The sequence below is a fragment of the Natator depressus genome, chromosome 9, assembly GCF_965152275.1.
Source record: "Natator depressus isolate rNatDep1 chromosome 9, rNatDep2.hap1, whole genome shotgun sequence".
Classification (NCBI taxonomy): Eukaryota; Metazoa; Chordata; order Testudines; family Cheloniidae; genus Natator; species Natator depressus.
This window is the reverse complement of record NC_134242.1, coordinates 8,190,083-8,217,936: the sequence shown is the minus strand read 5'-3', so window position 1 is coordinate 8,217,936 and position 27,854 is coordinate 8,190,083. Positions and strand designations below refer to the sequence as shown.

Here is a 27,854-nt window from a genome sequence, read left to right as displayed (position 1 = left end):
GGCGGTGGGGGTCCGGGCGGGAGACGGGCTATGAGGTGGCGTGGGACGGGGGGTGCCCCCACACCCCTTCTCCAGTGGGTTACTTTGGGGCAGAGACGGGTCCGCGGGCGGGGGCCGTGTGCGGGGCCGGGCTGCCCCCGTCCCGCTCCCCCCGTCGGGGGCCGGCTGCCATTGGGCGGCTCGGCCGGGCGGGCTGCGCGCACCGCGGGCCCAATCCACAAGCCCCCCGCGGCCCCGCGTCTGCTTCCCATTCCGCTCCGGCCCCCGGGCGCTCGCCGCGAACGGACCCCCGCTGGGGGCTCTAATCCCCCGGGCCGGCCGCTGCCGGCGCCTCATTAGCGGAGCCTTTGTTTGCTCAGGATGCCTCCGCTCCGCGCGGCCCGTGCCGGAGCCCATAAAACCTGCCGGGGGCCGGTGCCTGGGCACTGGGAGCCCCTGACTCGCCCCGCGCTGCGCAGCCGGACGCCGGGGTCCCCCAGCCTTGCGCGCCCCTCTGGCCATGGCCGCCCTGCCGCTGCTGCTGGCCGGGCTGCTGCCCCTCGCCCTCTGCCCCGCGCCGGGCGAAGCCTCCCGTCCCAAGCCCCTTCTGCCCATCCAGCCCGAGAAGGACCCGCTCCCCTCCAAGGGGGCGGCAGGTAGGAGCCGGGGTGTGGTGGGGGGGGCCGCAGGGGGACCCCGGCCGGGGTGGGGAGCCTCGGCGGGGGTGGGCAGGTGGGAGCCCCCCGGGCGGCGCAGGAGAGCCCCGCGCGGGGTGGGGGAGCCCGGCTGCCAGGGTGGCACGGGGGGCTTGGGGGCGCAGCGGTTTCGCTGCTAGGGGCCGCCGGGGGCTCTGCGCTGGGACGTTCCCCAGCCCCGGGCTGGGGGGCCAGGCTGGGGTGAGCGGGGCCTGCGGAGCGACTCCTGCCCTCCCTGGCACAGCTACCCCTCCAGCCTCCATCTGGTTCGCATTGATGGATTTACACCCCCCTGTGCGCTCGGCTTGGACGGGAGACAGCGGCGGGGAGGGGCCGGGCCGGGCAACGTCTCACCAGCGCAGGATCTCATCGCCTCTCAGTCCTGACCCCTGGCCCAGCCAGCCCTGCCCCGTGCCAGCCGCTGCAGGGCGAGGGCACCAGGGGCTGGGTGAAGGGGGGGATGGAGACCTGCCCTGGGCCAGCTGCAGCAGGCAGACAAGCATGGATGGGCAGGGGGTGTATGAGGTGCCTTGGGAAAAGCAAGATGGCAGGGGTGGCGGGGCTGGGTGTTTGGGGTGTGCCCTGGCTGCAGGGTTGGCACAGGCTGGGGGGGCCCTGGCTGCAGGGGGATGGTAGGGATGGCACACGCTGGGTGTAGTAAGATGGCAGGAGTGGCATGGCTGGGTGTAGGGGATGTGCCCTTGGAGCAGCAAGATGGCAGGGGTGGCACGGGCTGGGTGTAGGGGGTGTGCCCTGGCTGCAGGGTTGGCACAGGCTGGGGGGGGCCCTGGTGGTTGGGGGATGGCAGGGGTGGCACAGGCTGGGTGTAGTAAGATGGTAGAGTGGCATGGCAGAGTGTAGAGGATGTGCCCTGGGAGCAGGGTTGGCACAGGCTGGGTGGAGGGGCCCTGGCCATAGGGGATGGCATGGGGGGCACGGCCTGGCAGGGCTGGCTGCAGGGGGGTGGCAGGGGTGGCCCAGGCCAGGTGCAGCAGGATAGCAGAGTGGCAGGGCTGGGCCCTGGGTTGCCGGCCCTGCTCTCAGGATGTTGCCCCCGTCCGCAGGCTGCTCGTTCGGAGGAAGGTTCTATGCCCTGGAGGACACTTGGCACCCAGACCTGGGCGAGCCCTTTGGGGTGATGCACTGTGTGGTCTGCTACTGCGAGCCGGTAAGCGGGGAGCCCCTGTTCCCAGAGCACCCAGGGGGGCCCCCCCCGAACCCTGGGCCCCACACTCCCCTCTGAGCCCAGCCTCCGCCCACTTGGCTGCGGCGCCCCACAGCCCCAGGCAGTGAGCACCTACCTCCCCTCCCCTCCCCTTCCACCCTAGGGGAGTGCAGTACGGGGGGCCGTACAGAGCCCTGCGGGCGGGGGGCAGTAGAGAGCCCTGGGGGCAGGGGGAGTACAGAGCTCTGCAGGGGGTGGGCGGGGACAGCGAGTACAGAGCCCTGGGGGCAAGGGAAGTACAGAGCTCTGGTGGTGGTGGATGGGGACAGTACAGAGCCCTGGGGTGGGGGCAGTACAGAGCTCTGCTGGGGGTGGGCGGGGACAGGGAGTACAGAGCCCTGGGGGCAGGGGGAGTACAGAGCTCTGCTGGGGGTGGGCGGGGACAGGGAGTACAGAGCCCTGGGGGTGGGGGGCAGTAGAGAGCCCTGGGGGCAGGGGGAGTACAGAGCTCTGCGGGGGGGTGGGCGGGGACAGGCAGTACAGAGCCCTGGGGGCAGGGGCAGTACAGAGCTGTAGGAAAGGAAATTGTTTAGAGGGGGCCGTGGCCCTTCCCCCTCCTTTCTCCTACCCCCTCCATCTCTTTCTGAGGAGCAGGACACATCTGCTGCAGCCTTCAGCAGCCCCCCTGTTTCTCCTGGAACTGGGCATTTGTGAGGGGAGGGGCTGTGCGTGGAACCGGCGAATCCCTGTGCCCGTGTAACAGGAGGCACAGAGCAAACCGCCAGCATGGCAGCGTCCTGCACACACACCTGGCTGGTCCCTGCTCCTCTGGCTGCAGTGGGGAGAGGGGGCTGCAAAGGGGGCCTTGGCCCTCGGTCCCAGAGCCCGGCCCCCCCGGCCCGGACACACAGCCAGGAAGTGGGGGGCACTTGTGGCTGGGAAGCAGCTGTGCACAGCCGTGGAGGGGGAACCCGAGGCTGGCGTACACGGGGTCTGCTGCTCAGCAGCACCGCTAATGGCTCTAAGGCAGCCAAGAGGCGAAGTGCGGGGGGACTGCATGCAGGGCGAGCCTGGAGGGGATCAGCAGGAGGCCTGTGCGAAAAGAGGGGTGCCTGTGAAGGGGGCACTGGCCTGTTTGTGGGGGGGCTGAGCTGAGGAGTTTTGCAGGCAGGTGTGCTAAGCTGGGGCTTGGGGGGAACGGGGTCACCCCTGTGGGGCTGGGAGCTGGGTCTCTCACCAAGCAGGCCACACGAGGGCATGGTGAAGAATATTTCTGTCTTCCATCCCAGCAGAGGAATCGCCGAGGGAAACCAACAGGCAAAGTCAGCTGTAAGAATATTAAGCACGACTGTCCCGCCCTGCCCTGCAGTGAGTCTGTCCTGCTGCCGGGACACTGCTGCAAGACCTGCCCAAAGGGTAAGAGGCCCTGCCTTTCTCCTGGGACTGTCTGCACGTCACAGCACACTGCGTGGCTCCCGTGTGACGGGTCTCGCTCGCTGCGCGTGGCTGGGCCCGAAAGCGATGGGAGGAAAGCGGGGTTTGCTCAGAGCGTTTGCGTTGTGTGTCTGACAGACGTTGTGTGGAGTGGGTGCCCCTCGTGCAGGCAGTGTCCTGTTTGTTTGGCAGCAGTGGGGAAGAGAGAAACAAGTGGTGGTAAAGGCTGGGGGGACGGGAACGGCTCGGGGAAGGACAGTGCTCGAAACTTTGACGCCTCTTTGAAACCGATGGCATGTGAAGTTGGCGATGTTCCACCCATTCATGAATGGGTCGTCATAAGGGGCTTTAGAGTCCAATCAAAGGCAATGTCCCTGCCCCAAGGCACTTACAATCAAAACAGACAATGCCCAGACCAAGAAGGGGAGGCGGGGGGGGGGGTGCTCGTGTTAGCACCTTTTGTTATTATTACTGCTGTGATTCTGTTGCCCTCTGTTCTGTTCGCTTTTCCACCCTAGCGTTTTATATGACTGCCCATCACGGTAATATCTGAGGGTCTGATCTTTGCGGGGAGGGGTCTAGGGCTAAAACCTGGCTGGAACTACACCCTGTACAAGAGACACACAGACTCTCCTGCCTCCAGGCAAGAGACTTCCACTAGTTAGCAGGGTTAGGAGGACAATTCCCCTGTGGGAAGGTTATTGCATAATTGTCCACTAGGGGGCTTGCGGCCCCTTTCTCAGAGGCACCAGGCACTCTTGCGGACCGGGTGGCAGGCACGGACCCCGGCTCTGGGACCGTGCTCTCTCCCCCACTCCTGGTGTTCTGGCTGTGGGCGTGCCGTGTGCCGAATGGAATCCGAGCTGGCCCCTGAGACATCGGTGCCCCTCTGGGGCTCGGGGGCCTCCGCGGGAGCTGTAAGCGGGAACACCACTGTCTGGGGAGGAGTCCTCCTCTGTCGCTCCGGTGGGAGAGGCAGGTGACCCTAAAGCCTCAAGGTGGCCATTAAGGTGCATCCCTGGTGCTTCCTGTGGGGCCCAGGCTGCTCTGTCCATGGAGGGGATTTACTGTGTTGTGCTGAGGTTTTATTTCAGCTCTTATGAAACCCCTGCACCGCAACTGCCATAAAGCACTCACCAGGGCAGGATCCTGGGTACCCGTATAAAGCCATGTTCCACGTGAGCTAGTGCTTTGAGCAGAAGGGACAGGCGGTCAGGGGAGCAGAGCGCCATTCCTGATTCTGCTAGAGGCTCGCTGAGTCACTTTGGACGAAGTCCCTTCTTTTTCTGCGCCTCGGTTTCCCCCTCGGAGAGATGGGGATTATGCCACATGCCCCGCTTGCACTGAAGATGCAAAGAATGGTTGTAATGCTTCTCCTTTCAGCCTCTCCCAGCGTCCCGGAGAAGAGGCCTGAGCCCATCTTCGACAGCTTCGAGTATTTCCAGGATAAGGAGGACGACTTGCATAAGAGCTACAATGACCGCTCCTACCTGAGCTCGGAGGACCTCACCCGGGACGACAGCCGCACAGGTAGTTTTCTGCCTGACCTCGGTGGCTGGGGGGCAATGGGCCTGGGATGGGGCAGGAGGGCTGGGGATGTATTGCAGGCTTGATTCAGTATTTGCTAAGTTTAGAAGAGTAAACCCCAGAGACTGCGAGCCACAGTCCCCTCCCCACCCCGATGTCAGTGGAGAAAGGGACTCTTGGGGGGCAGTTTGCATTCTCCCCCCTGCATGCAGAACCCAGCATCCCAGGGCCCCGAGCTGAAGGAATAACTAAGATCTCCTTCCACTTTCCTCCCCCAGACTTTGTGGCCTTGCTGACCAGTGGTGCGGAGCCCTGGCTGCCCCTGTCCAGCGCTGTGGCTAAAGCCAGGTTCACACTCGTGCGTTCCTACCTGCTCTTCTCCATCAACTACGAAAGGTCAGTCCCACCCCAGGCTCTGGGACAGCCCCAAGGAAACTCCCAGCCAGAGGCTGAACAGAAGAGTCCAGAGCCTCCTCGTCTGCAGTCGGAATGGATCGTAGATGGGACGGGGGGGTGGGCTAGTCCATTTCCAGCCCTCCAGCCAGTGTCCATGCTGGGAGTCTGCAGTTTTGTAGGACACCCAGGCTGCTTCTGCATGCCTGCCCTGGGCAGTCGGTGGGCACCCGTGCGGGGAGGTCCCTGCACTCGCATCCCACTCACCCCGCTGTCATGAGCAAGATGAGGTCAGTGCCCCAGCTGCCCAATCCCTGGGCCAGGCTGCCCGAGCAGGTAGCAAGTGGCTCTTGTTTATCAGCCGAGAAAGGGTTATTGCAAAGCCGGTCTCTGGGGTTTGACTGTTCGCTGGCTTCCTGTCTATTAGGCCTTCAGAGCCCGTCTGATAGGCAGCTGGTATTTCTCTAATATCATTACGAAACAGCTGAACAGCCCCGGTAATTCCTCCCTGGGACTCCAGAGACTCCGTCACAGGCAGGAACATTCCTTTCCTCAAGGTTTTTATTAAAAACAAATTCAGGAAAATGGGAAAGGATCCAATAAACCGGGTCCAAACACACATGGTGGCGAGCCCAGCCGCTTCTCCACGCTCCTCGGAGCGCTTAGCGCCGCCTTCAGCAGGCCCCCGCCACTCCAGGCCTGGCTCAGGGACCTGCAATCAATCCCTCCCCACCTTCAGGATCGCTGATGGTTCAATTGGATCCGCGCGAGGAGGGAGCTGAGCTCAGCTACTCTGATGCTGCAGCCCCCCGCCCCCCTCTTTTTCCTAGGGCTTTGCATAGTGAAGTGGTGACTAATTTGAAACGAAGTCAGCGTAGCCAAAGAAGGCGAAACGCGCATTATTTCTAGCCACGTTGGAGTGCCTGGCACTTGGCAGACCTGGGAGAGGATCCGGCCCCTGCCCCAAGTTGTTTACAATCCCGGGTCCTCATCCTGCAACTGCTTCTGTGCTGGAGGAGCCCTTGGCTGGCACAGACCCCGTTGGAGTCAGTGGGGCACTGCCCTGAGCTCTGGGGTCTGCCTGCATGGTGCCCCTCTGCCATCAGCAGGCTCCGTGCCAATGCAGGGGGTCTTCCTGTGCAGGAACACTTTCAGGATTGGGGCCCCTGTTGGATGGATAACCCAATGGAGGATAATAAGCTCCAATCTCCATCCTGCTCCTCACCCTGGAGCCAGTAGGTGGTGCTCACTGTCACGGAGTGTGGGGGAGTCCAGGCCCTGCACCCCTCTTCCTGGGATTCACTGAGACTCTCAGCCAGCCAGTAAAACAGAAGGTTTATTGGACAACAGGAACACAGTCCAAAACAGAGCTTGTGGGTACACCCAGGACCCCTCAGTGAAGTCCTTCTGGGGGAGCAGGGAGCTTAGACCCCAGCCCTGGGGTTCCCTGTGTTCCTCCACCCAGCCCCAAACTGAAACTAAACCCACCGAGCAGGTTCCCTGCTGCAGCCTCCATCCACATTCCTGGGCAGAGGTGTCACCTCCCCCTCCCCCTCCTGGCTCAGGTGACAGGCTCTCAGGTCTCCCGTCCCCAGGGCACATTCCCAGGTCAACACTCCCCCTCCCTGCTGCGTCACATCTCTCCCCCCTTCGAGACTGAACTGAGCGGGGTCACTGTGACCAGTGACCTGGGGAAGTTCGGGGCCCCCTCTCCGGGACAGCGCATCCGCTATCAGGTTGGCACTTCCCTTCACATGGACCACGTCCATGTCGTAATCCTGCAGGAGCAGGCTCCACCTCAGGAGCTTGGCGTTGGCTCCTTTCATCTGGTGCAGCCAGGTCAGGGGAGAGTGGTCGGTGTACACGGTGAAGTGTCGCCCGAAGAGATAGGGCTCTAGTTTCTTGAGGGCCCACACCATGGCCAGGCACTCCTTCTCGATGGCCGCGTAGTGTTGCTCCCGGGGTAGCAACTTCTTGCTCAGGTACACGATGGGGTGTCTCTCCCCCTTTTCATCCTCCTGCATTAACACCGCCCCCAGTCCCGTGTCGGAGGCGTCGGTGAACACCACAAAGGGCTTGTCAAAGTCTGGGTTTGCTAGAACTGGGCCACTGACCAGAGCCTCCTTCAGCACCCGGAAAGCCTCCTGGCACTGCTCGGTCCAGACCACCTTGTCTGGCTTCCCCTTCTTGCATAGCTCAGTGATGGGGGTGGCTATGGCGCTAAAGTGGGGCACAAATCTTCGGTAGTATCCTGCCATCCCAATAAAGGCTTGGACCTGCTTTTTGGTGTGGGGAGCGGGCCAGTCTCTGATCACCTCCACCTTGGCCGGTTCCGGCTTTAGGCGGCCGCTCCCCACCCGATGGCCCAGGTAAGATACTTCAGCCATCCCCACCTTGCACTTCTCCGCTTTGACAGTCAGCCCAGCCCCCTGGAGTCGGTCCAGCACTTGTCTAACCTGGGACACGTGGTCCTCCCAGGTCTGGCTAAAGACACAGATGTCGTCAATATACGCCACGGCAAAACTCTCCATCCCCCTCAGGAGCTGGTCCACCAGGCGCTGGAAGGTGGCCGGCGCTCCCTTGAGGCCGAAAGGCAGGGTCAGAAACTCATAGAGCCCCAGAGGGTGATAAAGGCCGATTTCAGCCGGGCATCTGCATCCAGCGGCACTTGCCAGTAGCCCTTTGTAAGGTCCATGGTGGTAAGGTACCGAGCTCCTCCCAGCTTGTCTAGGAGCTCGTCCGGCCTGGGCATGGGGTAGGCATCCGATACAGTGATGGCATTGAGCTTCCGATAGTCCACACAGAACCGGACTGACCCATCCTTTTTGGGGACCAGCACCACCGGCGAGGCCCAAGGGCTGGCCGATGGCTGGATCACCCCCAAAGCCAGCATGTCCCGGACCTCTCTTTCCAGGTCCTGAGCAGTTTTCCCTGTGACTCGGAAGGGGGAGCATCTTATCGGCGGGTGCGACCCTGTCTGCACCCGGTGGACAGTCAGATTAGTGCGTCCAGGCTGGTTGGAAAACAGCTGTCGGTACGGATGCAGCACCCCCCTGACCTCAGCTTGCTGGGCAGGGGTGAGCTGATCCGAGAGGGGGATTGTTTCCAGGGGGGAACCAGCTCTGGTCCCAGGGAATAGATCTACTAAAGGGTCATCTCCCTGCTCCTCCCACTGACCACACACAGCTAACACCACATTCCCCCTGGCATAATATGGCTTCATCATATTCACATGGTACACCCGGCGGTGGTGGGCCCGGTTCGACAGCTCCACCACATAGTTTACCTCATTGAGCTGCTTGACGACCTTGAACGGGCCCTCCAGGCGGCCTGTAGTTTGTTCTTTCTCACGGGGATGAGAACCATCACCTGATCCCCGGTGGCGTAGGCACGGGCCCGCGCCGTGCGGTCATACCAGACCTTCTGCTTCCTCTGGGCTCTGGCCAGATTCTCCCTGGCCAGGCCCATGAGTTCAGCCAGTCTCTCTCGGAAGGTCAGGACATACTCCACCACTGACTCTCCATCGGGAGTGGCCTTCCCCTCCCACTCGTCTCTCATCAGGTCCAGGGGGCCCCTCACCCTCCTTCCATATAACAGTTCGAAAGGCGAAAATCCGGTAGACTCCTGGGGCACCTCCCTGTACGCGAACAGCAGGTGAGGTAAGTACTTGTCCCAATCCTGCGGGTGCTGGTTCATAAAGGTTTTCAGCATCATCTTTAGCGTCCCGTTAAACCTCTCCACCAGCCCATTGGACTGGGGGTGATACGCTGAGGCCCAGTCATGCCGGACCCCACATTTGTCCCACAAGCACCGGAGCAGGGCCGACATGAAGTTGGAGCCTTGGTCTGTCAAGACTTCCCTGGGGAACCCCACTCGGCTGAAAATGGTCAGGAGCGCATCTGCCACGGTGTCTGCTTCAATGGAAGCTAAGGGCACTGCCTCGGGGTAGCGGGTGGCAAAATCTACCACCACCAGAATGTATTTCTTCCCCGACCGGGTCGTCTTGCTGAGAGGCCCCACGATGTCCATGGCCACCTTCTGGAAAGGCTCCTCTATGATGGGCAAAGGTCTCAACGCCGCTTTCCCCTTGTCCCGGGCCTTCCCCACCCTCTGACAGGGGTCACAGGATCGGCAATACTGCCGGACGGTGGTAAAGACCCCGGGCCAGTAAAAGTTCTGTAGCAACCTCTGCCGGGTGCGCCGGATTCCCTGGTGCCCTGCGAGGGGGATGTCATGGGCCAGGAACAGGAGCTTGCGGCGGTACTTCTGGGGGACCACCAGCTGCCTCCTGATCCCACAGGACTCCCCTTCCCCTGGGGGAGCCCATTCTCGGTACAGGAACCCCTTCTCCCACAGGAACCTCTCCTGGCAGCCTCTCCTCATGGTCCGTCCCTCACTGAGGTCGGCCACGTCCCTGAGCTTCTGCAAGGAGGGATCTTTCCTCAACTCGGCCTGGAACTCAGCGGCTGGGGAAGGGATGGGGCCCGGTTCCCCCTCCGTGGCCAGGTCTGAGGCCGCAGCCTCTCTGAGCCGTGCCCCTCGGCGCTCCCTCCCCACCCCGAGTAGAGTCTCGCGCCTCCAGTGTGGTACCCTCCCCAGGGTCAGGTCGCAGTGCCCCTCGCCGGCTCTGGCTACGGGTCACAACCAGGGCGGTCTGGGGGTCGCTTGGCCAGTCCTCTAGGTCTCCCCCCATCAAAACTTCAGTGGGCAAATGGTGGTGTACCCCCACATCCTTGGGGCCCTCCTTGGTCCCCCATTTCAGGTGTACCCTTGCCACGGGCACCTTAAATGGGGTCCCGCCCACCCCCGTCAGGGTCAGGTAGGTGTTGGGCACCACCCGATCTGGGGCCACCACCTCGGGCCGGGCCAGCGTCACCTCCGCGCCCGTATCCCAGTATCCATTGACCTTCCTCCCATCCACCTCCAGGGGAACAAGGCACTCTCTCCGGAGGGACAGCCCCGCACCCACCCTGTAAACCGAGCACCCTGAGTCCAGAGCCTCCAGCCCTCTGGCGGGGCTGGCTGGGGGTACTCTTCCCTCCTGAGCAGGTGGCAAACTGGTAGCCCCCCTTTCCTGGGTCGCCTGCCCCTCGTCCAGCTGAGTCCCTACCCAGTTAACCCTGGGTAGGTTGGGTCTGCTCAGTTTGTCCCTGAGCCCGGGGCACTGGGCCCGTACGTGGCCTCTCTGGCCACAGTGATAGCAGCTCAGGTCACGTTGGTCCCCTCGAACGGGTCGGAGGGGCCCGACACCAGGCGTTCCCCTTTGGAGGGGGTTCTCCCTATTTCCCCGCTGGGAGACCCCATGGTGACTCTCTCTCTGCATCGGGGGGGGCCTGTTCTTTTGGGACTCCTCCCGGCTACCCCCTGACCGACTGTTCACCAAACTCGTCGGCCAGCTGCCCTGCATGCTGGGGTTCGCGAGCTTTTTGTCCACCAGCCACAGCCTCAGGTCGGAAGGGCACCGTTCATACAGGTGCTCCAGTACAAACAGGTCAAGCAGGGTCCTCTTTAGTTTGGCCCCCGCTGTCCACTTGCGGGCTTATCCCTGCATCCTGTTGACCAGTTGTAGGTAGGTGACCTCAGGCGTTTTACGCTGACTCCGGAACCTTCTCCGGTACATCTCGGGGGTCAGCCCAAACTCACGGAGCAGGGCCTGTTTGAACAGTTCATAGTCCCCAGCCTCTGCCCCTGTCATCCGGCTGTAGACCTCCACGGCTTTGGGTCCAGTAAGGGGGTGAGGAACTGGAGCCTGTCTGCAGGGTCAACCCTGTGCAGCTCGCAGGCATTCTCAAAGGCCGTCAGGAAGCTATCTATGTCCTCCCCCTCCTTCCGCTGGGCCAGGAAGCACTTATCAAAGCTCCTTGCAGTCTTGGGTCCCCCCTCACTCACCGCAGCCGGGGCCCCACTGCTCCTCAGCCTGGCCAGCTCCAGTTCATGCTGTCTTTGTTTCTCCTTCTCCTGCTGCTCATGTTGACGTTCCCTCTCCTTCTCCTGACGCTCCCTCTCCTTCTCCTCCTGCTCATGTTGACGTTGTTTCTCCTCATGTTGACGTTGTTTTTCATGATCCTCCAGCTCCCTCATTTTCCTCTCCCTCTCCCATTCCAGCCGCATCCGCTCCAGGGATGGGGAGCTCCGCTGGGAGGATCCCCTGCTGGCTGCTGGGGTCAGGGGGCCCTCGGTATTCGCTGGGCTTCCCACAACCCCTCCCCCAGGCATAGGTAGGAAGGGTCTCGGGGTGTCCTGGGCAGCAGTCTGACCCCTCCCAGCCTGGTCAGGCCCCAGGGCCCACGCTGCGTCCGCCGGGCGGCTTCCCTCAGGGACAGGGATCGGGTCATCCAAGCGATCCCTCTCCTCCAGCTGGGCAATCAGCTGTTCCTTGGTGGACCTCCCGACGCGCAGCCCCCTCTGCCTGCACAGCTCCACCAGGTCGCTCTTAAGGCGTTTAGCGTACATCTCCCAGCTGGCCACGGTTTCCAGGAAAAGCCCCTAGTGTGCCAGTCCTTCTTGAGGTCACCACCTCTTTGCCAGGGTCGAGCTGCAGACTCCTCCGCCCCTGGGACCGCTTGCTGCAATCCCCCGGGGGACCCTGTTACTGCAAAAGTCCTTCTCTCTGGTCACACACTCCCAGGGGTTAACCGCCCCCTGAAACCGTCTCTCTCTGAATCTTCAGTACGCCTGGTCCCCGTCAATCCCCCTTCGTTTTACTGTTCCCCAGTCACTTACTGCAGGAAGCGCCGTTCACGGGGTGCAGTAGATCCCACCGCTACCACCAGTTGTCACGGAGTGTGGGGGAGTCCAGGCCCTGCACCCCTCTTCCTGGGATTCACTGAGACTCTCAGCCAGCCAGTAAAACAGAAGGTTTATTGGACAACAGGAACACAGTCCAAAACAGAGCTTGTGGGTACACCCAGGACCCCTCAGTGAAGTCCTTCTGGGGGAGCAGGGAGCTTAGACCCCAGCCCTGGGGTTCCCTGTGTTCCTCCACCCAGCCCCAAACTGAAACTAAACCCACCGAGCAGGTTCCCTGCTGCAGCCTCCGTCCACATTCCTGAGCAGAGGTGTCACCTCCCCCTCCCCCTCCTGGCTCAGGTGACAGGCTCTCAGGTCTCCCGTCCCCAGGGCACATTCCCAGGTCAACACTCCCCCCTCCCTGCTGCGTCACATCGTCACACTCACGCAAGCCCCATAGCAGACCAAGGGGCAGGGGGGCGGGAGGAGGTGCCCTGGGTCCCCCGCCCCAGCTCTCTGGAGTCTCAGGGGAGCAGCGCAATAATACACGAGAAGAAGCCTGCCTGGTTACAAACCCGGTTCAGCCACTTCCAGACCCCACCTGCAGTCTGCCAGCTCAGCCGTCCAGGGGGACGCACGCTCTCGTTGCATGCAGCTGCGGGACGGAGATGCCCCTGCATGGCCCCTAGCCCAGGCCTGATGCTTCTCTGCCGGCTTTGCACGGACTGCACGTTTGGCTCAGCCCCGATTCTCAGATCCCCGGGGAGATGTCTCCTTCCGACTCCGGTTCTCCTCTCTGCCCAGCACTTCGGTGTCTGTGCCGCCGAGACAGGGATCATCCCCTCCCTGCAGAGGCCTTGGCCCAGGCAGCCCCCAGGGCACAGCACGTGGCTAGCCGGTGAGAAGCCGGTCTCCCTGGTTATCTGCCCCATCTGCCCACTCTCTGGTTTAATCAATGAATGTGTTTCTATGGTGGCCGTCGCTATAGTGCCCCAGACTGGGGAGAATTTGCACACACCCCCTTTGGCCCCCATGGGGCCTGTCAGGGAGTCCCCCGAAGCCGGGTGACCTTCCATGGGTCAGGGATCAACCAGACAAGGCCCTGGAAAGGAGATCCTCCCCTGGGGCTCGTGTTGGGGTGAAGGGCCTCAGCTCTGGGAGCCACAGCTAGGGCTTTTGGGGGCCAGGCAGGGCCAGTGTGTCCTCCCCCCACCCCCTCTGCCTGGCCACCCTGGCTCGCTCAGCCGCTCCGGTTCCCCCCCACGCAGGCTGGGTCCGCCGAGCCGCGTCCGCTTCACCGACCCCGAGGGCAACGTCCTGTTTGAGCACCCCGTGCAGAAGAGCGTCTCCCTGCAGGACGGCATGGTGAGTGGCACCCCCGTGGGCAGCTGAGACAGCGGCCCGGGGCTGGGCCAGGCAGGAGGCAGCCCCGCCCACGCTATCCTTGCCCACGGGCCTCTGTGCCCTCTGGGGCCGCTTCCTTTCTCCATGCTGCCTCCGTTGGGCCAGCCCCATTGCCAGCGATGTCCCTCCCTCGTGTCCGTGGGACTTCGCTCCCCTGAACCTTTCTCCCCTTGGCTCTGGCACGGGCTGCCCTGCCCTCTCTACCTCGCCCCTCCCCACTCACCAGCTGCCCCTCCCCACAGATCTGCGGCATGTGGCGGAACCTGCACAAACCCTCCATCCGGCTGCTGAAGTCTGAGCAGCTCCGCATCTCCCTGGTCACCAAGGCTCAGCCAGCTGGCGAGATCCAAGGCCCAATCATCAAGCACCGGGCCCTCTTCGCAGGTAACTTTCCCCTTCCCGCTGCCCCTGCCCTGGGGCAGCTCTGAGAGCCCTGGGTGTCTGGGGCCTGATTGCATGGGGGGCCCTACTGGCCACAGTACCTTTGGCTGGGGTCTCCGTGGCAGCCAATGCCCCGAGTTCCAGCCAGCCCATTCAGGATGCCCGATGTCTCACTGCCCCCACGCCCGGGTTATCTGTGTCCCTAGGGCTCCTGCCCATCCCCCCCCCCCCCCCCCCCGGGCTGACCCTCACAACCTTCTACCCTTTCAATCCCAGAGACCTTCAGCGCCATCCTGACCTCCGTGGACCCGACCCACATGGGCACGGGGGGCATCGCCATGCTGACCCTGAGTGACACCGAGAACAACTTGCACTTCATCCTCATGGCCAAGGGGCTGCTGGAGCCGGCGGACAAAGGTAAGTGGGGACAGCGAGGCAAGGCCTGGAGCAGCCTTGGGGCTCTCGCACCAGGCGGAGCATACTTGGGCAGGGAGGGTTGGGATGGAAGGGTCTGTGTGGGGGCAGTCAGGGGCTGTGTAATGTCACTGGAGGAGGGACTGGGTGTGGGAGAATTGTGGAGATGTTTGGTGGGGTGGTGGGTGGAGGGGATCATTGGGGGCAGCCTGTCTAATGCTCTTTGCCTTTGCAGAATTTCCTTGGGTCTCACTTAGGGTCCGGATCCTGCACCAGAACCGGGTGCTGCGTGAGGTCAGGGCCAACATCACCATGCAGGTAAACAACCCCCTTGCCACCCTTTCCCCCTTCCCCGCAGTCCCCTGGAAGCCAAGCCATGGCACTTTCCCCCTCCTCCTGGTGGCTGTCTCCACAGGACCCAGACTTCGCGGAGGTGCTGAGCGACCTGTCGAGCCGCGAGATGCTGTGGCTCGCACAGGGGCAGCTGAAGATCACGGCGGAGACGGAGGGCAGGCGCCTGCGCCAGATCGCCGGCTACATCACTGCCAGGAAGAGCTGTGACAGTGAGTGGCAGGGAGAGGACGTCGAGGCCTCGCTATAGCAGGATAGGAGCTGAAGAAACGGACTGCTGGGTCCGCTGGGGGGCAAGGGGTTGCTGGAATGGGAGTGTCAGAGGGCGGAGCCTCCTGGGAAAGGGCGGAGCCTTCCACCCCCCAGGAGGCCCCCGGAAGGGAAGGGTGGCCCATCGGCCCTGGCTCCCTTGGAGGCAGCCCGAGGTCCAGGTTAGCACATGGTGTTGTGGTGTCTGGCCGTGCGGCCACCCGGGGCACAGGGTGGCTCTGGATGCCATGCCTGAGAGCCCTGTGGCCCCTCTTGATTACAGCCATCCAGAGCGTGCTGTGCGGAGGAGATGCCCTGTTGCCAACCAAGACAGGAGCTGTGGGGTCTGCCAAGCTGATGCTCCATGAGAACGGACACTGGAGTATCAGGTAGGGAGGGTCGGTGCAGGGGCAACATGGGGTTGGGGCTACACTTGTGAGTGTTTGGAGAAACCTACATGAGCACCTTGATCCTCAACCCTTTCCACACTGGGACCCAGCAGGGAGGGCATAGACGCTAACTCCATGGGTGCTCCAGGAGCACCGACGGGGGGGGAGGGGAATAGTGGGTGCTCAGTGCCCACACACACACACCTACCTGTCCATGTGCCCCTGGGAGCTGTGATACCCCCCCTGCAGGCTGGGAACCCCAGGCAGACCTGCCATTGGAACGTGGAGTCGGGTCTCTTGGGTTCTGTTTCCAGCCCCTGGGAGGGGGGGTGTGGCTGGGGCTGGGGGGAGCCTGCATATCACGACCCTTCCCTTCCCTGTCCTGAATTTTGGTTTCCCACCTGTGAAAAGGGGCTAGTGGTCCTGCCCTGCAGAAGGGTGTTAATGCGGGTAACGTCCGCAGTGCTGTGAATGGATAGTGCTGAGTGGCGGTAAGGATGGGTGGACGGACCACCGCGCCCCTCTCCACGCCCACGGGTGCAGCTGGGTTGATTTTTCCTGGGGAGCTTTGCTAACGCGCTGCCCCCGTGCCTCCCCCAGGTCAGGTAGCCAGGGACGGCGAGTGAAGTCACCAGCGTCACCCTGGAGACCAAGCCGCGGAGGAAGAACAAACGTAACATCCTGCTTGACATGACGCCCAGCTACAGGGAGGGGCTGGTGAGCGCCCTGCTGGGGGGTAGACGCTGGGGGTGGATAAGCATCCAGGGGGCCCTGGCTAGACCCCTCCCCTGGAGGATGATTGTGGGGGCAGTGTGGGGCCATCCCCTCCAGCCGTTGTCCAGTCTAACGGACCAGATCCTGGTGCACTGGCTGAGAGCCCCTGGATGTGGACCCGTGCCTCGTCCTCTGGATCTCCTCCAGCTCGCCTGGGCGGCTCCTCTCTCCGGTCCCTTCTGTTCGCCTGGGAACAGGGCCCGGGACAGCTGTGTCCGGCTGAGAGACCCTCTCCCCGCTCTGCACTCTGTACTCCCAGACTCCTGCATCTGTCACCCCCAAATCACACTGGCCACTGAGGGGGCTGTGCCTCATGGCAAGCTTCTGTCTGATGTGCTGCCCGCTCCCTCGGCTGGTCAGGATCCCAGGGCTGGGGTCCGGATCTTTCCTTCTCCAGCTTGCCCACTGAAGCTCTCTGGACCAGGAGGCCCTGATCCAAGGGGATAGCTGGTGCTAAGCTAGGCTGCTGGAGAGAGCAGATCCCGGAGGTTTGTTCTCAAGCAGGGCTCTGGTTCCTGGCTCATGTACGTTGACTCCATTCTCCGGAGTCCCCCGCGGCCCTATCCTCCCCCTGTGCTGTTTCTAGCCCTCCCACTATGGCTGGTGTCTGTTCTGCCCCTGATTCAGGATTTGGGGTGTTTCACTGGCCTTTTCCTCAGCGATGTCCCTGCACTGCCCAGTAACTGCGTCCTCTCTCCATGCGGCATTGAGCCACATGGCTCCCCTGGTCCGTCCCGGTGACAGCTCTCCTAGCCACGCCAATCTGGTGCTGCCCCAGGAGCCTGGGCCCCCTCTTGCCCTCTGCCAGCTCTCCATGAAGTCATGGGGGCTCTGGGTATGTGAGCAGGGGGAGAGCGGAGTTTTCCTTTCCAGAACCCCCATGCTACTTACCTCCACCACCTGCCCCCCACCACCACTACCGATCAGCCAGAACAAGCCAGATCCAGCCTAGGCCCTTTGGCCCCGATCACCAGGGCAAAGGCCTTGGGAATAAACCCGTGGAGAAAAAGCACAGCCAAGACTCCTTGGGCAACCTGGCCCTGGCTGCAGCTGGCACCTCCCTTGAGGAGGTGCTTAAAGAGATTGCAGGCAAAATCCATGTGGCAAATACTGGGGGGGGGCAGTCCCAGGCTGGAGAGGGGCCTGATCCAAACCCCAAGAGCCCTGGGGCAGTTTGGGGTACTGTCCAGTCCGGAGATGTGTGTATTCCAGGCCTGGTGCTCCACCATGGCACAGGGGGTGCGCAATACCCAACCCTAGAGCGGAGTGACAGCGTCTCACACCCACCTGGCACTTGTCCTGGGTTAGGGCCCTGCAGAATCACCCCTGACGTCTGTCACCTTTGATCTGTTGCTTTGCTCATTCCTCCAGCCTCTTCTCACTGATCCTTTTTTGTGCTGTTTTTGAGCCGCTCCTTCCCCAGGGCTGTGTAGATCGGCCTCCGTTTCCCCCTTTCTCCTCCCATCGGAATAGGCCCGTTTCCTCTCTAGCTAGATTCCAAAGCCCTTTCTTGCCCTCCCTGCCCTGCTGGCCTTTCCGCCAGCTCTGTAGAGGCTACTCCCTGGCCTGCATGTGTCCAGGTGGAATCTCACGCTGCATGTTCCCCTTTGCCTGCTGCTCCCTTCTTGATTTGATAGGAATTGCTGGATCAGATCAGAGGCCCGTCTAGCTCAGACAATTGCCAGTGCCAGACTAAGGGGTGAAAAATGGCCCTAGGCGGGCAATTATGGAATAACTTACCCACAGGGCACTTTCCTTCCTGACCCCAGGCAGCCAGCCCTTTATGCCCTGAAGCCTGAGGATTTATATCCCACCTAGCAAGTGTTTCTCCTGCTCTAATGTAGCTGGAGATGTTCTCATTACCCACGTCCTGGTCTGAATCCTAATGAGTTCTTGGCTTCAGTGATGCCTGGGGGACTCATTGCCACAAGGTTTATCACATGCCTAGGACAATCCTGTTCCCTTGGGTCAGTGTTAGAACTTGTCTCTTAGATTTAACGAGCGTCCCCTCACCCTTGTATGAGGGGAGGGTTTACTGTCCCCCTCTGCCATCCGCTTGTAGCCCTTTATCACATCTCTTCTCTAAACTGTCCCAGACATCTCAGCCCCTCTCCAGATGAGAATTCCCAGCCAGGCTGCTGAGCCATTGTCGCCGGTCTCTGAACCCTGCTCTCCGCTGGGAGATGAGGGGCACAGAGCTGAGCACAGGATGCCAGGTGGGGCAGCCCACTGAGTTCGTGTCGTCCGCTCATCGCCCTGCGGTGGCTGCGTACCTTTCACGTGAGATCAATAGTGATTGTGGAGCCCCTTGTTCTCCGTCCCACTCTGCACACGGACATTAAATCTGCCTCCGCTGATCATGCGGCTGGGATGTGGAAGGGGCAGATGCCGTGCTGGGAAGGCAAAGTGGTTGGATTGGAAGAGATTTGGGGGCCAGTCTCTGTATGTTTAACCAGCCCCATCTCACTCCCTCTGTACTGTTATGAGAAGATAGTGTCATCTGGCTGTGGCTAGTTCAGCATGTTATATGTCCGACCCCTTTCTCCAGCCCACATAAGATCTCTGGGGCAAGGCCCATGCTGTTTCAGTACGTATGGGCAGGGTGGTAACACCCCTGCCTCAGCAGAGGGTTTGAACCTGGGACCTTCAGCACCACAGTACAGATGTCAATCGCTTGAGCTAAAAGAGTAACTCCATTACCTGGTAGCAGTAGTAGACTGTTACCCATAGTGGCACAGCCCCTGGAGGAGGATGGGAGGTGCATTTTGTCAGGGTTGTGTGGCCGGGTAGGCCACTCCCACTTAGCGTGATGCTCTGTCCCCCTCTATGTGGGTGCTTCTGAAAGAAAGTGATAGTCTCTCTCCCCGGCTCCCCCAGCAAGCACATTAACCTCTCTCCCCCCACCCTGGCCAGGCCAGCGGGACCTGGCAGCACATGAACGCCCGGGACACCCACATGTTACTGCAGAGCGAGCTCTTCCTCAACGTGGCCACCAAGGACTTTGAGGAGGGGGAAGTGCGGGGACAGATCAGCTCCCTGCTGTACAGCGGCCTCCTGGCACGATATTCAGGTACCTGCTGCTGGGTGGTGTCCTGTTTCCCCTCACCCGGCTGCCAGCCCCACTGGGCTGGAGGGCACGAGGTGGGTGGGTCTCTGTAGGTCAGGGACCCCGGGGGCTGGCCCCAGGGACTGCAGAGTGGGCGGGTGACACCTTTTGCTGGCATAGCTGGAAGCACGTGTCTGACCCGTGCCCCTTGTGCCCAGAGCTGCCCATCCCCCTGGCTGGCCAGCTGGTGTCTCCCCCTGTGCGGACCGGCTCGGCGGGACACGCCTGGGTCTCCCTGGACGAGCACTGCCACCTGCACTACGAGATCGTGGTGGGCGGGCTCGGCAAGTCGGACGACGTCGCCATCAGCGCCCACCTGCACGGCGTCGCCGAGCTGGGCGAGCGCGGCCATGAGCACACCCGGCTCCTCAAAGGCTTCTACGGCACCGAGGTGATGGGCCTGTGGGGCGGTGTGCCTGGGGCTGGGCTGGGGGGGAAGGGGGTCCTTGGGGGAGGGGCTGGGGGGTCTGTGGCTGGAGAGGGGTGATTGGGGGGGAGTGATGGGGCCCTTGTGGGGAGGAAGGGTGCCTGGGGGAGGGGCTGGGGAGAAAAGGGGGACCCTTGGCTGGAGGGGCTGGGGGTACCGGGCTCTCGGAGCAGCGCCGCCCCAGAGCACGGTGCCCCCTCTAACCTTGGCAGTTCTGTGCTGGCCCTGGCTCCGGGGCAGGGGAGCAGACGGGCCCCGCTAATGCCCCCCTCCTCTGTGCCTAGGCCCAGGGCGTGGTGAAGGACCTGGACGCAGAGCTGCGGCACCACCTGGCCCAGGGCACGGCCTTCCTGCAAGTCAGCACCAAAGTCAACCCTCGCGGGGAGATGCGGGGGAGGGTAGGTGCCACTGACTCACCCCCTCCGGCTTTCCGCTCCCTGGGCAGCAGCTGCGGGAGTCCCAGACCCAGCCAGGCGCCAGGCCCTGCCAAAGGCTGACTCAGGCCAGATTGGTCGCAGCCTGCCAGGGCCAGCGACCCCCCCCCCTCGGCAGCGGGCGGGGGGCGCTGTGCTGCTGGGCCTGCTCCACCCGGGTGCCCAGGAGAAGGGGACCCCAGCACTAGCTACCCTGCTCCGGGCTGTGAGACCACTCCGCATCCCTCGGACAGGAGCAAGGAGCACCCAGCGTCCCTGCTAGGCCATGCATCCACCCTCCCAAGAGTGCATGTCACTGCAGGCTCCTCCAGGACCAGCTGCCTGCCCTTTCTTTGCCACTTTGGGGCAATGGGCCGCCCAGCACTGCATGCAGAGTTCTCTGGGGCCGATGCCTCGCTCCTGACTCGCAGCCCCCTGCCATCCCAGGCCTCTGCTGAGCAGCCACCGCCGATGGTACCAAATTGTGCAGGGACCGTGCTGGGCACTGCTGCGCCGTAGGGACTGGGATGAGCCCAAACTCTGTCGCTTGCAGCCTGAGCCAGACCGGAGGAGATGGAAAGACACGCGTTAGCCCATCCCTCTCCGAGCCGGCTCAGCTGACATTTGGAAACTCAGGACATGCTGCCCCCCTGCAAGGATTAGGCCAACCAGAGCATAGGTCTCCCTCCAGACAGCAGTTCAGGGTGCCCCCTCCTTATCAATGCTCCCAGAGGGGGTGTGGGCCAAGCCAGAAAGCAGAGAGTTAATGCCCTTCCTGCCCTGCCCTCTGCCCGACCCCTGCAGGAGAAGGCAAAGGCTAGCTGGAGTGGAAGGAGCAGCCTGGCTCAGTCTCTCCCCACCCTCGGCCCCTCTGCTCCCCTGCTCCTCCAGCTGACCCCCTCATCCAGGTTCAGGGCCCCGGGCTCGGAAGCTGCTGTGTTGGGCCAGCGGTGCCTGTCCCTGGCACCAGCCCTGCCCCTGGTATTCCTGGGTGCTAACTCCACTGGCTCCCAGGATGGAAAAACCAGCGGGAGGGGATATTTGCAGACAGAGCAGCATCCGCTCCCTGGCTGGGCCCGGAGCCCCGGCGGCTTTCCCAGAAGCTATGTTTGGCTGGGACGCCTCCAGCTGCCTCCTCGCTATTCATCAGCTGCAGCATGTTTGTGTCTTGGCTGCCCCGGAGACCCCGGGAGACTTGCTTCCCCAGGGAGGGGGCTTGGCCGTGCAGGAACAGGAGCAGCTGCTGCCTGGCATCCCCTGGCACTGCTCTGGCTGGCACCATGTAGCAGGGCTGGCCGCTGCTTGGGTGCCAGGGCTCGAGCTGGACAGGAAGTTTATTCTTTAAAGAAAACTTGCATTAATTCCTCCATTCTCCTCAATCCTCTTCTCCCGACAGCAGGGAGGGGAAGTAGGGGGCTTCCCTGGCCACGGGGAGACGGGGCAGGTGCAAGCTGCGCTGTCCAGCTGCAGGCCGGAGTATCCTGCAGGGGGCAGCGCTCTGGGATGCAGGCGGGATTGGCTGGCAGCCCCAGCGCTATCCGGCGGGGGCAGCGCATGGGGCGAGGGGGACCGTGACTGGCAGCAGCGTGGGGTGGAAGGCAGCAGGGCGAGCTTGTCCTCATAACTGCAGTGTGGGAGCAAGCTTGTGCCCTTGCAGGCCTGGCTCAGCAGCGCCACCTTTGTGTAGGTTAAAGAACGTTCCGAACCATTAGGAAAGGGAGAGAGAACAAGATAGACAATATCCCAGGGCCCCTAGTGAAACCCCTGGTGTGCCCACCCCTCGAATCCTGCGGGCAGCTCTGGGCGCCCCCTCTCAGCAAAGAGATATTTGTGTTGGAAAAGATACGCAGAAGGGCAACCAAAATGATTAGGGGTTTGGAACAGCGTCCGTGTGAGGAGAGACTGAAAAGATTTTTGGACTGTCTGGCTGGAAAAAGACGACTTGTGGGGGATATGACATAGGTCTATAAAACCATGACGGGTGTGGAGAAAGTGAATAGGGAAGTGTTATTTATTCCTCCACATAACACAAGAGTCAGGGGACACCCAATGAAATTAACAGGCAGCAGGTTTAAATCAAACAAAAGGAAGTATTTCTTCACACAACACACAGGTAACCTGTGGAACTCCTTGCCAGGGGATGTTGTGAAGACCAAAACTATAACAGGGTTTAAAAAAAAAAAAAACTAGAAAGTTCACTGAGGATGGGTCCATCAATGGCCATTAGCCAGGATGGGCAGGGATGCAACCCCATGTTCTGGATGTCCCTAGCCTCTGACTGCCAGAAGCTGGGAGTGGACAACAGGGGCTGGATCACTTGATTGCCTGTTCCATTCATTCCCTGTGCAGCACCTGGCACCGGCACTTGGCAGAAGACAAGACACTGGGCTAGATGGACCATTGGTCTGACCCAACCTGGCCGTTCATATGTACTTTCTGGGCCAGGCCCTGGCTGATAACCCCCCACCTCCTGCAGCCCTGCCCCTTAACCGCTGGTGCCCTTTCCCTGCCAGGTGCACATTCCCAACCAGTGCGAGTCGGGGGGCGTCCGGCTGGCCCCTGAAGAGGATGAGCTCCTAGAAGAGCCCAAGCCCAAGGACCCCGAGCAACTGAAGAAAGACCCCAACTCCTGCTTCTTTGAGGGGCAGCATCGAGCACACGGCTCTCGTTGGGCCCCTGCCTACGACAGGAAGTGCTCCTTCTGCAGCTGCCAGGTGGGTGCAAGGGATCCCCGAGGCTGCTGCCGTACCCTGGCACCTGCCATGGCTTCTGACCGAGTCCGTGGGGCTGGGCACGGCATTGGTCTGCATTTAGCTCCTTAAGGCCAAGGAGCCAGGAGGGGTGCCTGCCTTCCCCTGGTCACTGCAGCCACCCCCAGGGTGGGAGCGAGGGGCCGGCCTCTCAGTCAGCCTCCCCCCACACGCACCCCCATCCCCACCCTAATGCTGGCAGCTGCCCTGGTGTGCCAGGCTTCCACCAGCTGAGCCGGGTCCTTCTGTCTGCCAGCTCCTTGTCACCCTCCACCCCCAGGCACTCCCCCCACCCCCCAGCTGGCACCTTTCTCCATCCAGCCCACCGTAAAGCTGCACCCATCCAGCTGCCTCTTGAACTCCTGCACCCCGTCACTTCTTGCTCCTTCCCCTCCGGAGATAGGCCCCTGGGGAGGGTGGGGAGCAGGGACCTCAAGCTCTCTGGTCCTGGGCTGCCCCTGCTCAGGGGCTGTGGGCCAGGGAGACACGTCCCATGTGGAGCCTGGCGTTTCTTTCCCGGCAGCCCCGGATGGGCTGCTTGTGGGCAGAGTAGGCTCCCGGGGCAGGGCCGCTGCTTCAGGCCTCGGGGGCGGGGGGGGGGATCCCTTCTGGGTTGAGTGTGTAACTGGCTTTGCACCTGCATGTGCCACTGTAGCCGCTGAGGGCCTGCTTCTAGAGAGGATAAGCGATCACCTGCTGCTGCTGCCTCGAGGGAGAGCTCCCTCAGCTCCAGCGGCAGAAGCCTGTGGCTTTGGCGCTGTAAGGCCAGGGTTCTAGCCTGGCTCCCGGGAGGCAGGTAGGCTCTGTCTACGGCTTGTCCGTCTCTGCAGCACGGATTCAACCCCAGGGCTGTGCCCCCTCCCTTGGGTTTAGGGGTGACCGCCAACCGCTAGCTTCCCCCTGCTGCTGATCCACATCCCAAGTTCCCTGGGGTTACAAAGGCGCCAGATGCCCTCTGCTGGGCGGTGTCTAATGAGATGTGTGATTTTTTTTTTTTTCCCCTCCCGCAGAAGCGCACAGTGATCTGCGACCCGATCCTCTGCCAGCCCCTGAACTGCACCCAGCAGGTTCACCTAGAGGACCGGTGCTGCCCGGTCTGTGAAGGTACTGGGCTGGGGGCTGCTGACGGAGAGGAGGGCCGTGGGGGTGGGGAGGGGGCTACACCCTGTGACACAGGGCCCAGGGAGATGTTCAGGGGGTTCCAGAAGGGGCAGTCTGCCTTGGAGCGGTGTGTTGGGCTGAAGGGGGAGCTGGGAGGAGGGTGCAGCTCTTGTGGAGGCATCTGTGTATCCCCAGCAAGGGGCTGGCAGTGCCGGGCAGCTGGCCCAGCTGTGGCAGAGCGCCCGGCCCAGCCAGCGTCCGTGTGTCTGTCCCTCACGGACTCCTCTTGTTTGGACAGAGAGGAAGGCAAGCCAGGAAGAGCTGAGAGCGGAGAAAGCCCGGGACAGCAGCGAGGGTGAGTCCTGCCCGGCAGGAGGGGAGGGCGGGCAGTAAGCCCTGACCCGACCCAGGAGGCAGGGCTCTCTCTGGGCCCCTCTGCCCCGCCTGGCTCCGGATCTCTAACGCTTTCCCCATCTGCTACCCCAGGCTGCTACTTCGACGGCGACAAGACATGGCGAGGAGCTGGCACCCGGTGGCACCCTGTGGTCCCCCCCTTTGGCCTGATCAAATGCGCCATCTGCACCTGCAAGGTACCGTGGAGCCCTTGTCCATGGAGGGGCAGCCCAGTGGGCCCAGCGCTGGGCATGGCTCCTCCTGGCATGGCCCTGTGTTTCAGCTGAACCTGGGCCCCCTCCTGCAGGACAAGAGAAGGGGCCCTGGGGCTGGGTGTGCCATGGAGGAGTGCTCCAGGGATGGGATCCATGGGGCAGGTGAGAGCCCAGTGTGGGGGGATGGGAGTGTATGTGCCCCCAGTCAGTGGGGAGCCCTCAGCAACTCCGTTTCCCCTTGGGTTTCCTCCCAGCCCCTTGAGAGCTGGGTTCTGGCTCCTGACCCTGGGATTCTGGCCCCCTGGTGAAGGGTTCCTGGTGCCATGTGGTCTCAGCCCACCCCATCCTCTCTCCATTCAGGGAGCGACGGGTGAAGTGCACTGTGAGAAGGTCCAGTGCCCGCGCCTGACCTGCAGCAACCCCATTCGAGTCAGCCCGTCCGACTGCTGCAAGCAGTGCCCAGGTGCATCCTCCAGCCGGACCACGTGTGGCCATGGTCTGCCTCGCCGCCATGCCCAGGGCGCTCAGCTGCAGTCAGGGCCCCGCTCTGCCACGCCCGGCATGGATGCACAAACATCTCATGCCCTGGATGAGATTGGGGGCCGCATCATGCTGGGCACTCCACAGGCCCCCCCCCTCCAGCTGGCTTAGATCACTGCTCAGAGCGGGAGTCCCTGATGCTCCCACAGGAGCAATGGGCCTAGCCCCACGCCGGGGGGGGGTGGGGAGTGGGGTGGAGTGGAGGGTGCTTGCACCCCATGACCCGTTGGCTGTGGGGCGGTGGTCAGTGCGGGCACCTAGGGTCTGGGCTGAGAGCATCCAGCTCATTTCAGCCGGCGCCATCAGCTTGGACTGGATTTGAACCCGCTGCCCGAGGGTTTCGCGTAAGGCTTCTAGTGCAGGGCAGGGTGGGCCGCCCTTCTCGCTCCCATGATGCTCAGCTGTCCCAGGCTGCGGCTCCATCCCCATCTCAGGCTTGGCATCCTCGGCCCCTTGGGCAGGCCAGTCCGCTTGGAGGATCTGTGGTCCCAGCCCTCCTCTCTCCTGCACCCACCCTTCTCCTGCCAGCCACACACTCCTGGGGAGCCAGCTGGGAAGAAACTTCGGGGTGGTTATTCCATGATTGCCCACTAGGGGGAAGTCTTACCCCTTCTTCGAGGCAGGAGGCCAGGTTAGATGGGCCCCGGCTCTGATCGGGTCCCTGCTCCCCCTTGCTGGCCTCCGAGTCTGGGGAAGCTCTGTCTCCTGCTCCACCCTGTGCAGGGCACGCCGCCTTGGGGGGCGAGGAGGCATCTCCGGGGGGCACGGCAGACAGCCGCTCCGCCCCACTAAGGCAGGGCGTTGCCTGTGTTTCTGCTCCCCGCAGCTCCGGAGAAGAGCCCCCCTGAGCTGTCGGACATGATGCAGGCCGACGGACCCCGGGCCTGCCGCTTTGGGCGCCAGTGGTACATGAGCAACGAGAGCTGGCACCCAACGGTGCCCCCCTTCGGGGAGATGAAGTGCATCACCTGCTGGTGTGTGGTGAGTGCGTGGGATCGCCCCCCCCCGCCCCCCGGATCGCTGCATGGACACAAGCCCAGGAACAGCCTCTCCGAGCCCTTGGGGGAACCAGAGGCCCCATGCTGTGAAGGGGGCAGGGAGCTCTGTCATCAGAGGCTGGATAACAGGCTTTCTGGGCACTGACCTATCTGCAGCCAGGCCCCCTGTGCCCTCCTCCCCTGCTCTCCAACCTGGCCAGGCCTCCTGGCCACACCCCCACCCAGGAAAGCTCCTTCCATCCCCTGCAGCTTGGCCAGGCCCCTGGTTTTCTTCCCAGGCCCACCGGGCCCCTGTCTAACTCCCTTCTCCTCCCCTGCAGTCCGGGGAGACCCATTGCCAGCGCCAGGAGTGTTCCCCCGCTTCCTGCTCCAGTCATGCCAAGAAGGAGACCCGCTGTTGCGCCCGGTGCCGGGGTGAGTGTCGGGCCGGCCTGTCTGTCCATCCCTGGTCTGTTCCCCTGCCCTCCTCCCAGCACTTGTGCACAGCTTGGGGATCAGTGTTCTCCAATGGCTCCTGCGTGCCTGATCCACTCGGCGCCGGGTCGGTGGGCCCTGATCCGGGAGGGTGGGCCCCGAGTTGCCACGTCCCAAGGTATCAAAGGCGCCTCCCTTCCCGGGAACAGGTTCCACCGCTGCTGAGGGATCTCCAGGTCTGCCCAGACTCCTCCCCGGGCCAATGGCCTCACAAGTCCAGGCTTGGCCCCTTCAGCCCAGCCATGGGCCGAGATTAGCCTCACTGCAGGGTCCCGCTGGGGCCTGGCCCGAGCAGAGCTCAGCCCGGATGCTTGCCAAGGGCAGAGCTAGGGCTGGGCGAGCCCCCTGCTCGCTGACTCGAACCCTGCTCAGTGGTTTTGCCTCTGTTCCGCAGCCCCAGAAGAAGCCCAGGAGAAGCTCAGAGCTGACGCCCCAGAGGCCTGGAGCCGCTAGCCGGACACCAGTGGGAGGAGGAGGAGCTGGTCTGGAGCAGCCGCCCAGTCGCGTGACCAAGAACTGTGCTGCCCCAGCCCAGGGCACTGCTCCCTGCTGGCTGCGGGGAAGCTGGGGTGCGTGGCCCAGGCCAATCCCCCGGCCAGCCCTAGACTAGTTTTGTTTCTTTGGTTTGTTTAACATGACAGATTCAGCCTTCTGCTTCCACCCAGGCCTGAGCCGCTGCTCTGGGGAGAGCCCCGGGCCCCTGCCTCTGCCCTGAGGGGGCTGGCTGGCTCTGCTGCAAAGCTGGGCCCCCCAGGGAATGACACTGGGCAGAGGCTGCACCTGCACATGGCAACAGCCCGGCTCCGTGATAGTATGGGACTCGGCCCTGATCCCATTGGGAGGCTGAGGATCCTGGCGTGCTGTCCTCCCTGTGCCCCCAAACCCTCTCTCCCTCTGGGGAGGCACACGGCCACTGCGGGGATGGGGGCCCAGGTGAGCCTCTCCCTCAATACCTGTGGCCGTGCAGCCCTGCGTCCCGTCCCAGCTGGGCTCCCTGGGCATGGCCCAGGCCTGGCTTGTACATAGTGTAAAATCTCCCTGTTCCTCCACCCTCTCCTCTCTCTGCTTGTTCTTTGTCTGGGTTTGTCGTGTAATTTATAGTTCTAGGAGGGCCTGTCCGTCTTGAGCAGACAAATTAATCTTCAATAATTTAGTCTGCTCAGGGCGGGCCCCTCCCTGCCTCGCTCAGGGCGGAGCCCCGGGCCCTCCCCGCCCTGCGCAGACAAATGAATTTGGGGAGATTGTGTATTTATTAAAAACAAATGAACCTGCCCCACTGCGGCTCTGCCTCTCATTGCTGCCCCCTGCTGGGAGGCACCGTCAGCGTGCGGAGCCAGAGCACCGCTGGGACCGGCCACACGCATGTCCTGCCCTCCTGCCCTCACCTGGGATTAGCACCCCCTCTGCCTGAGACAGCCCCCCCCCCTCCATCCAGCACTCTCCACTGCCCAAGATCTCTGCTGTTCCCCCTCCCTCAGGCTTAACACTGGTGGGATTAGAGCACCCCCTGGTGGCACTGAAGTGGGATTTGCCTAGAGGAATGGGTGCCTCTG

At 62.6% G+C, this 27,854-nt stretch overlaps 1 protein-coding gene across 1 annotated transcript; it reads left to right on the top strand.

Moving 5' to 3' along the window:
- The first annotated feature begins 467 nt into the window (after nucleotides 1-467).
- Nucleotides 468-27,570, top strand: CHRD (chordin). Its single transcript, XM_074963469.1, is given in 24 exon segments — nucleotides 468-635; nucleotides 1,739-1,842; nucleotides 3,129-3,255; nucleotides 4,657-4,803; nucleotides 5,079-5,196; nucleotides 13,191-13,287; nucleotides 13,569-13,710; nucleotides 13,984-14,124; nucleotides 14,357-14,439; nucleotides 14,537-14,684; nucleotides 15,005-15,094; nucleotides 15,097-15,110; nucleotides 15,711-15,827; nucleotides 18,798-18,954; nucleotides 19,149-19,381; nucleotides 19,702-19,815; nucleotides 22,344-22,544; nucleotides 23,591-23,684; nucleotides 23,980-24,036; nucleotides 24,168-24,271; nucleotides 24,650-24,752; nucleotides 25,656-25,810; nucleotides 26,148-26,241; nucleotides 26,696-27,570. Coding segments are annotated over 24 exon segments (2,835 nt in total). The 5' UTR covers nucleotides 468-499; the 3' UTR covers nucleotides 26,755-27,570.
- The last annotated feature ends 284 nt before the right edge of the window (nucleotides 27,571-27,854 follow it).